Raw genomic sequence first — 12,562 nt, forward strand, 5'->3', positions numbered from 1 at the left:
CTACTGGGCGGCGCACCTTCGATTCGTAATAGAATGGGGGGCACGCGAAAGCGACAAACACTGGTTCCACATGGACCGGGTGGTCACGGGCCGCACCATATGGGACCTGCCTTGGCTACCGCGTGTGGCACGCTCCAGAAGTGCGTACATGGCGGTCCCAACAAGAACAGTCCTTGACATATGGGACAGAGTGGCAGTGTCCAAGGGCCTAACCACGTTCCCCTCTCCGCACACCCCCATTGCAGGCAACCCACACTTTCCCCCTGCGGCCCGGACCCGAGCTTTTGAGAGATGGACACAAGGGGACTGCAGAGTTGTAGGGGACCTCTTCCTTGGAGGGGCGCCTAAATCATGGTCAGACTGCAGAGATGAATTTGACCTCCCCTCGACCGCCAGCCTACAGTATGCCCAACTGCGCCATTGGACTATGGGAGATGATATGTACCAGGCTGCCACCAGGGCATACACGCCATTCGAGGAATTGGCGCGCTCCCTCGGGGGGCTGAAACGACTTATCTCCCAGATCTACAACATCTTGCAGCACCCCACCGCCCCACCTGCGCATCCCTATCAGAGGCAATGGCAGTCGGCGACCGGCGCCGATATCACTCCTTCTCAGTGGGCCCGACTATGGACTGACATCCCTAAAACCTATCGTAGCATCCCGCAGAGGGAAAACGCATACAAGATACTAACGCAATGGTACTATACCCCCTGAGACTCAGCAAAATGTTCCCTACTTCCTCGCCGCTGTGCTGGAGGTGTGGCACCGCGACTGGCGACTTCGTACACATCTGGTGGGCCTGCCCTACCCTAGCTGTCTTTTGGAAGGAGGTCCTCAGTCACATAAAGAAGGTGTTGGGTTTCCCCCTACCTGAAGAGGTTTGCACGCTCCTGCTGGGCATTCGACCCCCTGCACTTAGGGCCCTCACGCGCAGCGACTGGGTCCTCACCCTTCACATGCTAGGCGCTGCTAAGCAACTCATTGCTTTGTATTGGAAGCGGGCTGAGGCACCGCCGATAGCCTCCTGGTTTGTGCGCCTCTGGCAGGTCCTGACTATGGAGCTGCTTACGGCGCGAGTGCAATCGAGGGGGGTACGCTTCAAGGCAGTGTGGGAACCCCTTGTGCGCCATCTGTGCTCCATCAGCTATGCCCGCCACATGCCCCCCCGACTGCGCGCTCTGCAGTTATTCGAGGACGCCCTCATCCCTGCTGACCCAAGCAGACTAGACCCTTAGCTGCTTCCCCCACCGCGGACGCAGTTGCGCTCTAACACTCAGCTCACCAGTTTGCGTCCTCTAGCCCCCGCCCGGCGACTGCAGTCCTCCTCCCCAGGCTCCACTCTTCTTCTCGCTACTACTCACTCTTCTTCTGACTTTTTCTCCCTTCCTACTTGCCGCCCTGGCTTCCGCCCCTCTATGGGGTAGTTTGGGCCCCGTTGGGCCTTTGGAAAACGTGACACTACTGCCTTTATTCCCATACGCGCCTCCCCCACACACCGTTACAACATCAGCGCGTGACTGCCTTCGGCCATCATTGCCCCTAAGCCACGCGGCCGGCCCCTCCTGGGAGTTGTAGGCAGGGCGCTGTGTTAATGCTTCAACCTCCCCTGGTTACTTATGCCTATCAATTCTTTACTGCGCGGCCGGCCTCTACACGGGGTTGTAGGCTTATCGCTGTGTTCACAATAAAAATAGATTTGAACAAAAAAAAAAATACTGCTCTTCTTTCCTTGAAATATATATTTATTTCAGAGTTGGATACATTGCAAGGCATCCTACTACCAAGATGGCAAGGGTGAACCGAAGACCAAAAACAGAATTGTAGCACATGGTGAAATGAATTCGAAAGCTAAGGCAGTAAAATCTTTGTAGAAAATCATTTCCTATTAACTTTAACATGTTGAAAAATAATTGGAGTTAATAATATAAAACCACATCTAAAGGCTCGATAGTTTTGTAAACAATATTTAGGCACGATATATCAGACTGTATTTTGATATACAGGCATCTATTTAACAAATACATCCTAACACTTGAATAACCTTTTAAAATATAGCAATTGTTTCTACTTAGCGAACATTATTATTATTATTACTTCTTTATTCGGCATATAAAAATACCATAAAAGTGACAGTTTATCAATAGGGGTTACAGTACAAACTTGAATTTAAAAAAAAAGCAAAAAAACAATTCATCAATCTAAAATCTACATAGTACAATTTAAGTATATAGATAAAAGCCATCACATATAACATGTCTCTCATCAGTCCACCCCATCTAAAGGCTTATTTGACGCTACCCCTGGTGGTCCTTAATCTAAATGCAGTCCTTAAAAAAATAGTAATACAGAAGAGTGTAAAAGCATCTGGGGCCAATTTTAAAAATAAAAGTGCCACCCGTGCTTGTTAATAGATGGCTTTTTTTAAATACCCCTCAGAAAACTTAGCAAATAAAGAATAGATTCATTTTATAGCCTAGAGTAAATATGTAAATATAAATTAATTCATTAATTTGCAGCATTTCATCACATTGATGGAGACAAAAAGTTATTTTGGTACCTCCTCAAATGTAGCTGTTGGCGGAGTTGTAAACAGCACTGAAGCAATTTGTCTCTGAGCCCAAGGCATTTCCGCAATGAAATATGACCTGCAGACAAAAAGCTCTGTATTATATAACGTGATATAATGAGGAAATGTAAATATGAAGGTTTCGCATAATATGGGAGATTTTCTGCAAAATTCGCTGAGAAAAGCTAAAATGTGTTCAAATCTCCAGGTACCAGAATATTAATGACAGCGATGGTGTTACAGTAAAAATGAACACAGAATAGAAATTAATACAGTGGTGAAGACTGTTAACCTTCACCGCTGATTTTGATTGATGATAGTAATCGAAATGACAACTGGGTCACTACACCATCCCTACCAACCCAAAAATAATTATAGTGCCATAACCAGCCTGGACAATTCATCTCTTCCACCTTCTAGGAAGCTCATTCCTTCATTCAGCTCTGAGATACTGGCCTAGTAAGGATGATGGCACTAAAAGCTTTGCTATACCTGAATGGCAGCCTAAACATGACAGCTTACATGAACTAACTGGACAATAGTCCAAAAGTGGAGGGATATGTTCTGTACAGGTCAGTAGGCTACTAAACCTAGCTCCTACAGGGTGCAGCCGTGGGAAGGGAGCAGTGTGCTATTCCCAACCTTATCATTTTTATTTAGGCATCTGAAAGCAGTTTGTACTGCCCCCTTCGTTTCTACTCTTGTGTCATGACTCAGGGACACCGCACACGAGATTTGCTAACCTGAAGTCAAAAGAACTGGTAGAAGGCAGAAGAGAATCCTATGAGCGTTGGGACTTGTTCATGGGAGACTGTGGCTGAAGGAGAGGAGTCAGGTCTTGTAGGTGATACAGAAAAGGTCAGTCAATAAAACTCCTATAATTTAAGCAGCCAGGTGGCAATAGCAAGTTGCTTTGCAAGTGCTTAGTTTACTGATTCCTGCTTGCTAAGTTTGTTCCTAATTTTGGCTTTTCCTGCAACTTTGTTTTTTACTACCTTTTCCCCTTGGGTTTCAATTTGTTCTTCCTTGATAAGCCTCTCAAGATCTACCCTACAGTGAGTTTCATCTGCTGTGTGATTTTGGACGCGAGAGCCACATGTCAGCATTTTCCCTGAGATTTGGGAAGATAATCTGGTTGTTTCTGCCTTTCCCTTACGGAGCATTCAGGTGGGAGAAATAGAGATGGAAATTGTTAAATATTAATAAATTGACACTCAACGAGTACGTACCATCTTTCTTTATTGTTAAAACTTGACTACCGCCATTCTTAGTACCTCCGGAGTATATGAGGACTACACAACCCTTTGGGAGAATAGCTGCTTTGGTAATAGAGGGATTTATTAGTGGTGCCACAGGGTTATCTCCATCGGAAAAGTATTCAGGAGATCAGAACACTTAACGAATGTTATGGCTCAATGTAGATTGCACATCTTAAACAAACTAAAAAATGTATGATAACAAGTTGCCCTTATCCTTTCCTATTCAATTAGAAAAGCACTCTCTTAGGAAACACTTTCGATTAAGGAAATAGACATTTGCTTTTAAAATTCCAGTCTTGGTAAAAGAGTTTGCTAAAGTCTTTAATTGCTCACAAATTGTACAAAAATAGTAGTTCTGGCATGGGCTGCCCTAGACCATTAAACGAGGATGTTGCACGTCGGCAAGCATGAGTAATTCTGAACTGTTAATTCTACTCTTCGAACTCTCTGATCTCGTGTCCCGTCCTGTGAGAGGATTTTCCTTGTGATCCGCATTGTTGGGATTTGCGCATGTTCTGTGCCTCGTTTGCCTTCCATTTTCCTTCCTCTTTCACTTCGAAGTTCGCTGCTGGTGGGGAGGAGATTTTTTTGTTTCATCCGCTCTGGGAGGAGAGTTCAGAGTTGTGGCGAGTGGGGAAGATGTCTAATTTCGGACGTCGCAACTACTGTGAAAGGCAACGCTGGATTATTGAACGCTCTGTGGTGAAGTTGCAGAGGATTTCTGTTCGATCAATATAGAAAGTGACGGAAGGATTTCAGTCACTGACGATCTACTGTGAGGTAATTTAAGTAATTGTTTAGGTCTCGCCTAGCGTTGCAGCACATGCGCTGCCGCTTTGCAAGACATGCTGTATTAAAGTATGATTTAGAAGTGGAGTGGAAGTCCTGCCTATAATTTTCCATGGTTGGCGTCATCGTCCATGGTAAATGCTGGCTTCCGATTCAATACGAGGCTACTCAGTCCCGCCTTGTTAACACCCTGTCTCCTTTTAGGACCGCCCATCAGGACTGGATCTTTTACTTCGCTTGTTACACAGGGTGAGCACTATTTAGTTTATCTGCAATGCCCCCCTCCAGCACGCATGGGACAATGGCGGGCGTTATTTGTATACAGAGCACACAATGTGCGCTTTCACTTTAATAGTAGCTGCAAGTAGCAAAGTAACGCTGGGTGATTTTTTTAACTTTATTTCAAAGCGTGGCGCCCGCTTCAGGGATACCGTGGTCTGTTTATTTATTTATTACTTTAAGCCGAGCCCTTAGCTGCTGCACGCCACGCCTCCCCAGGGTGGGCGGCCGCCTGCTCCGGAGTGCACAGATACTGACTCTGAACTGAGCGACGGACGAGAGTAACGCTGGGTCCTGAAGTCCTGCGGCCTCCACCAGCTCCTATATGCGTCCCGCGCTGCTGGAGTCAAGGCTGGGTTTTAAGCACCTTCTGGCACGAAGCACTACATGGGCGACCTCCGCCGCAAGTAACGCGGGGCCCTGAAGTCCTGCAGGCCACACCGGCCATGATATGTGTCCTGTGCTGTCGGAGTCAAGGAAGGGCTTGAAGCGCCTTCCTGGCGTGCGGCAAAGAGTGAGCGGTCTCCTCACCCCAACCAACGCTGGGTCCTGAAGTTCTGTGGCCTCCACCAATTCCAATATGCGTCCCGCACCGTTGGAGTCATGGCAGGGTTTTAAGCACCTTATAGATGCAAAAGCAAAGTGTGGACGGCCCTCTTGTCACAAGTGATGCTGGGCCCTCAACACTGCTCCCCCCACCGGCTCCAATAAGCGTACCACGCTGTCGGAGTCCAAGTAGAACCTTCCTGGCATGAAGCAGGGCAGCCTCCACCGCCCTGAAGTACTGTGGCCCCTAACTACTTTGATATGCACATTGGTATGCATGCAATGTATCCTGCAATCTAGATGGCTTTGTGGTCTCTCGGGCATACCCCGTGATCAATAAAGCAGACTGCAGAGAATAATCGGTTGATCTCCCCTATCTGAAGGGTGGAGCCGGTGATTGGATCTGCTGTCGATGTGGAATACCCTTGAGCTGCATTGCTTTGGGGGCGGCCTAGGGCCTTAGGAACTGGGCCGCCTTCTACCGCACCTTTCGCTGGGTCTTCGGGCTGTCTGGTCTGCTGTGCGGGTGCAGCTGGCGGCTCAAGCTTTGATCAACAAGAATTCCCATGCTGCGGGAGTCAAAGCAGGGCTTTGAGTGCCTTCCTGGCGTGAAGCAGAGCATGGGCGGCCTCCTTGCCACAAGTAACGCTGGGCCCTGAAGTCCTGTTGCCCTACCAGCTCATATATGCATCCTGCACTTCGGGAGTCAAGGCTGGGTTTTAAAGGCCTTCCTGGAACAGGGCGTGAGCCGTATCCTCACCACAAGTAACACTGGGCCCTGATGTCCTGCAGCCCCCACTTGCTCCAAATTGCATACTGCATGGCGGTAGTCACGGCAGGGTTTTGAGTGCCTACCTGGCACAAAGCAGAGCGTGGGTAGCCTCTTCGCCACAGGTAATGCTGGGCCCTGAAGTCTTGCGGCCCCAACTGGCTCTGATATGCGTCCCGTGCTGTGGGAGTCAAGGCAGGGTTTGGGTAGCCTCCGCCACAAGTAACGCTCGGCCAGGGTTAGGCTGGGATCTGTTCTTAGTTAGCAAGTGAATTTAGACTACATTACCCAGGATGCACTAGTATGTATGTTAAACATCTCGGAGATCACTCCTGGAGACATGGGCACGTATGGTCATCCTTCATATTGGCATCGTCTAGTTTGAAAAGTATAATTTGATTCATGCTCTACACTTCTGAGTGATTGAGTATGATTTATAATACTGCTAGCTAGCCTAGCCTACATGAGCGTTGAACTGGGTTCTGGGAAGAGGATGGGTTCTCAGGACTGCGGGAACCTTTGGGCGGATACAAGCATGCTGTGGGAATAGAGCATGCTTTCACGTGTTGGTGTTGGAGGTTTAAGGGCTGGAGCGAGGCATGTAGGTTTGCAAGAGTTCGACGCAGGTCACTTGTGCGTTGCCCTGCAGTGTGTTCCACCTTCTGTTCATGGCGGCCAGGCTTGCTCAATCTGCATTATTAACATCTTTCAGAGAAAGCAACACAGTGGCTCCCGTGAGCAGCATGGGGTTTAAACTTACATTCTAGCGCTTCTTGGACCAGAATTCACAAGAAAAGCTGATTTCTAGGTCACCGAATGTAAACAATGACCTAGCTGAGCAAAACCGCTTAAACATGGCGCCAGAGAGCTTTGAAAGTAGTGTTTTGTTTTTTCAGGCTACTTAGGTTTCAATAGCTGCGGCTGCTATGTAGCTTGGCTCGAAGTACCATGACGTAGTCTTGGTGTTGATAGCTCCTAAAGGCCTTTTATTCACATTACAATTAACATTTACTCACTCTCCATATTTTTTCAAGACATGAGCTCAATTTCCCTCTTTTTCCTTTACTTTTTATGTTTCTGTACATCATGCTGGGAAATATAAGTTGCCAAACCTCGTATTGGCATTGTAAATGACAATGCCTTTTATTTATGTTTTAGTTTTCAAAACATAAATAAAGGGCATTGTCATTTACAATGCCAAAAACATTGCAAATGCTTGTTCCTGCTGCGGGCACTGTTACTGTGTAATGTCAAGTGACATTCCTTTAAAGTTCAATAATTAATAGGTTATGTATTAATAACCTGGAATCGTTTTCTTTTTCTCTTATTCTGCTTTTAACATTGGCTTGCCATTTCTCAACCAAAGGGAGTCGTTTTAAACTATGGAAGAGACAATGAATGAAGTTGCTCAAAAACAAAGAGTCTGAAGGCTTCTGTTTTTTCCTTGGTTTCTTTTTTTACCCTTTTATTTTTGGGAATGTGATACTACAGGCATGAGTCAATGTTTCAGCAATTTTCATGTTTGAAAGTGAGGAGTCTAATGTCTCTCTGTTTTTGAAGGAATAAGGAAATAGCACTTTGAGAAAAGCTTCTGTTACAGTATGAAATAGCGGGATAGCCAGAATTCTTTGAGGTAATGTGTTTGTCACTTATAAGTGAGACGTACTGAGAGTAGTCCTATTATTGTTAGTAATTATTCTTTTTCTTTTTTCAGGTATCATTCCTTCTTCCCTGCTGTTCCCTTACTTTTCCCGTCCCCCCTTGATCACCCTAACATTCTGTTATTTACTATTGTATGATTTGGGGGTATCAAGAGGTGGACCTACTTGTGCATCGTTCGGATCCCGAGGAGTTCTCTTCCATGTACGCAAAGTGGCAGCATCAAACTACACCATATATGGTTGTCAGCTATTAGCAATTAAAAAGGCATTCACATATTGGAGGCAGGCATTACGTAGAGGGTTCTCTACCTACAGTCACTGTCTGGACCTATTACATTTTTTAAAGAGTATTAAATGGACTAATCCCAGACACACCAGATGGTCCCTCTTCTTCTCACATTTGTGTTGAGACATCACTTATAGACCTGGTTCTCGAGAAGGAAAGACTGATGTCCTCTCTAGACAAGGAACCAAGGAAAGGTATCAATTAATAGACCTTCCTATAATCCTTACTCTTAAAACTGAACTACAATTATGGCAGAATCAGAAAGATTGAAAGAAGAGGAAAGAGTTGGCTACAACAAAAGAGAGCCTTGAGAAAGAAAGTTCATGTGTTACTGTTTTACTTTTGTCTAAGGGGAGCAAGTGCAATAAAATATCTTGCACATTTATAATGTTAAGTCCTCTAGCTATCACCCCTTAGGTTAAGTCCTCTAGCTATCACCCCTAAGGCTCAGTCACACGACAGAACAGCATTTGAGTCATTTTATAGCGAACATGAAGAGAACTGAGGTGATTGGATACATTTGAGTTTGTATGTAACAACTTTTCCCATAGTCCTAGGTTCTTCCCATTCTTCTATGCATACAGTTTCCATCCTCAAGTATGACCCTTTTCTTTTTCTGTGTATGAGGTACCTTCTCTGAGGTGACAGTCTTATTACAATCTCTCACTTGTACACATAAATCTGCAGTCCAAAATCATTACAGCACAATGCTTCAACAACAGGTTTGCTGAAAGAAGGAGAGTAACAGCATCAACATATCTAGGAAAAACAAGAAGTTTGTTCAGCAAGAGAACACCTTAGTAATATTTACTTCATATACCAAACTTCCTCCACGTTTTGTAAGTCCTCTTCCCATTCTCGAGTTGCTAAGCTCTTTAGCAATCAAACTCCACCTACCAGAGCAATGGAAGATTCACCATGGTATTCAATGATTACTAGAACATCACAGCTGAAGGTATTCAAAGAACCAAGCCACCTTCCATCATTTCTGCCCTTTATCAAAAGGAATGTGAAGTAAAGGTGATCCTACATTCCCGAATCAGAAAGGGCATTCTACAGTTTCTAAAAGGCTAGAAGGGTTATGATGCATTGGATAGATCATGAGAGAATGTTTGTACATGCCCCCAGAAGATGAAGGCGTTCCACAATAAATCAGCAGCACCAACAAGTGGTAAAGTTATGTGGGCAGTCTGGTCATGACTCGGGGGTAGAGCATGGGAGGTTCACTTAACCAAAGGTGGAAGAGCTGGAAGAAAGGTAGAAGGAGAATACTTTGAGCATAGAGTCTATGGAGACTGGTTCATAGGAAACCAGGGCTGAGGGCGGGGAGCCAGGTCTTCCAGGTCAGAATGAGATTAGTAAATCAGATTTTAGTCAAATCACATCCCAAGTAGTTAACGCAGAAGGATGGTAGTAGCATGTTCCCTCACAAAAGTTTGTTTCCCACTAGCTTAGTTTGATCACCAATTAGGCATTTCCCTGCATTTTTGTTTTGTTCTTATCTTTTCCCTAATGTTTCCTTTTGTTCTTCTGTCATACACCTTTAAAGATCTACCCTCCAGTGACTTACATCTGCTATATGATACTGAAAAAAAGCAACACTTTTTTAGTTTCTCCTGATGCTCCTAAGCTTGGGGAGGTAACCAAGCTCCTGGCTTCTTACTGCCTTTCCTTTACCTAACAGATCTGTGAAGGGATGGATGGAAATATGGCTTTAGAGGTTTTTCTGATTTGTGTATGATGGCTTTTCATCAAACAAAGAGGGAACAAAGATTATTATGGAAATTCATATATATTTTGGAAAGAAAAGTCAAAGTACTTGTTGTCACTCCATAGTTGTCAGGATACTGTCTGTTCCTTTACATTAAAAGGAGGTTTCTTCTTTTGTTCTCGGGTCTACTGGGGTGATGCCGCCCGCACCCATGGTGAAAAGCAGAAACCAGAACACCCAAGTAAGTATATCTGTAGGTTTAGATTGTCAATACCTCTCTCTCTCTCTCCTTTAATACACTCAAGAAAAGGCTTTAAATCAAGTGATACTCCCATTACCATCCTGTGTGCATGCTGAAAACATCAGTATCTCTGCGTAACTGCAAGTAATACACAGGATTCCCTGCCAGGATGCTGCTTGCTTTCTTTCTTTGTTTAAGAGACTCCCTCGCCCCCTTGAAGCCTTCACAACTGACAAGGGTAGTGTAATGAAGGGACACCTAGTGGAAAAGCAGGTAGGAAAGGAACCTAGTGAAAAAGCATTTAGGTTGGTGTATTGGGGACCTTTTCACTAAGACCCTCCTCCCACTTAATACCAAAACAAAGGATAAGCAATAGAAAAAGGCTAGGTAAAGAGAAGGAAGAGAAAAAAACAACCACCCCAAAAAAACCTCTGACCCAAACTCCCTCCCCTCTACTGGGATAACTGACACTCACCCGGGTAGCCTCAACTCTCCTGAGTTGTGGCGGGCTGCTTCGTGCCTTCAGGTGGCATCCACTAGTCCTTCGACCAGCTGTCTTCCACCTCCTCCTCCATATTCTCGGCATCTTCTTTGCCCTCCGACCTCTGACCTCTCAGTTGCTCCTGTGTCCTGGTAGTCCAGGCTTTACGCAAAGTTTTTTGTCTAATGTAGTCGGCTCTCCGGTGGCGGTGGTGCTTGTCTTCGGGTCCTGGTCTCATGGTTTCCGCTCCCCTTTTCCTCCTGACATCTCCTCAACTTGTCTTCTCTCTTCTTGGCATCTTTCTCTGTTTTTCGCCTTGTTGCTCCGCCATGCCAACAGGAATCCATCATTATTGTTCCCTCTCCTTTCCATCTTCGGCCGTTTCCCCCCTGCTCCTCTGTATTTTTTTCTCTCTTTCCACCTTTCTCCCGAACCCTGTCAAATATCTGCCCCTTTTCTAATGGGAGGTCTATTTATTGTTTTTAGGTGATGTTCAGGTGGTCATGTCGTGGGACCCTGGCTGTTCACCTGTGTACCTGCTGTTCCCTCCCAAGGCTGGAAATTGTTATATATTAATATACTGGTGCCAGTACAATTACTTACTGCCTTTGTTTTCATAGTCAGACTGGCTGTACCTGTGGTGTGTGTCATTCCCTTTAAAGACCTTCAAGACAGGGTGTGCCAGAAATCATCTAAAACACCTGAGAGATGTGACATCCTTTACAGCGCGTTTTCCTTTCTCAAGTGCCCATTTTCCCATCTTTCAAATAGTAGGTTGAAGAATCCTATTTCTCTACTGAATGTTCTTACTTGGTGGAGAGTTGCTGACTAGCATCAAAATGTCCTCCTCCCACACATCTTGTGACATTATGTTGAGAACAATGTGCTAAAGCCTTGTCCTACACAAGCTCCCCCACTGTTTGTTACCAGCAGCTGTGCTAGTGTCTTGCTAGGCAATTGCCTGTAGTATGGCTTTTCTAAACTCCAGCCAGTGCTGCTATGGTCACAGTCCCTCAGTGATTCATTCACCCCATTAACGAACGGTGATGCTATTTCACTGCTCAGGCTCATTCACCACCACTGGCTGCCTCTCATTCTTCCCCAAATTCTTGATTTCAGTGTTTAAAACTTAGATGGGCCTGTATAAGCACAGGTCTGTTTAGGCTTGCCGTGTTTGTGCACAATCACAGTTATCACATGCTTTAGGTCTGGAGCCAACTCACCTCTGTCTCCGGCTTCCTTGAACATATTTTAAAGATGTAAGCCTAACACTCTAGACATTTCATTGTATAGTTCTTCCCGAAATCAATGACGTTCTGGCATATTCATGGTTTGCATTTGTTTTGAGGCGTCCCATATCTCTGTCAGTGAAAAATCTTCTTCTAATGTCCCCGATTTCCACCCCTAAAATTGATATGACTAGTTCTTCCAAGAAAGCAGACATTTCTTCCCTTGTGCTCGTTCTCCTAGCCTTGTATAATGGCTAATAATATTGTGCAAATGATTATGCTATGTTTTGGCTATTTTACCATCCTCTTGTAGGGCTTTGTCCACTCATCTAGATTCTTCCTATCTACACCATCCAAGCCAGGACATGGCCTGTTTCATAATCTGTTTCATATAGGTTCCTTGGCAGTGTTAAATAGTATTGCCCAGCTGCAATATGGGTAGCATTATGGAGCTCTTCCTTCTGACCTCTAACTGCCTCACTGTGCCCAGATATCCTATTACTGTATATATTTTTTGGGTGTCAGACTTTCTCCCTATGGTGCCGCAAGTTGTTTTTACATTTTGTTCTGTGCTATTATATTTTGTACCCTATCTCTAAGGACTACTTTATATGCTTCCCAGAGGATTGTTGGCAACTCCACAGAGCCCACATTTTCTTCAAAATATAGCAAGGAGTTCCCATGGAGCCTCTTAACTATCTCTTTGTCCTTTAATTTTGAGGCATCCAGCCTCCAGTTATA

The 12,562-nt window shown here is 45.1% G+C and overlaps 1 protein-coding gene across 2 annotated transcripts in view; it reads right to left on the minus strand.

Moving 5' to 3' along the window:
* Positions 1–12,562, minus strand: part of LOC147724402 (regulator of microtubule dynamics protein 1-like) — a 363,899-nt gene that overhangs the window by 61,130 nt on the left and 290,207 nt on the right. For both annotated transcript variants that reach the window (XM_086965961.1, XM_086965963.1), the window contains exon 7: positions 2,562–2,649. In XM_086965961.1, the coding sequence (XP_086822087.1) occupies positions 2,562–2,649 (88 nt within the window). The remainder of the gene's footprint in view (positions 1–2,561; positions 2,650–12,562) is intronic.

The sequence above is a fragment of the Lissotriton vulgaris genome, chromosome 4_1 (assembly GCF_964263255.1).
Source record: "Lissotriton vulgaris chromosome 4_1, aLisVul1.2, whole genome shotgun sequence".
In the NCBI taxonomy this organism is placed as follows: Eukaryota; Metazoa; Chordata; class Amphibia; order Caudata; family Salamandridae; genus Lissotriton; species Lissotriton vulgaris.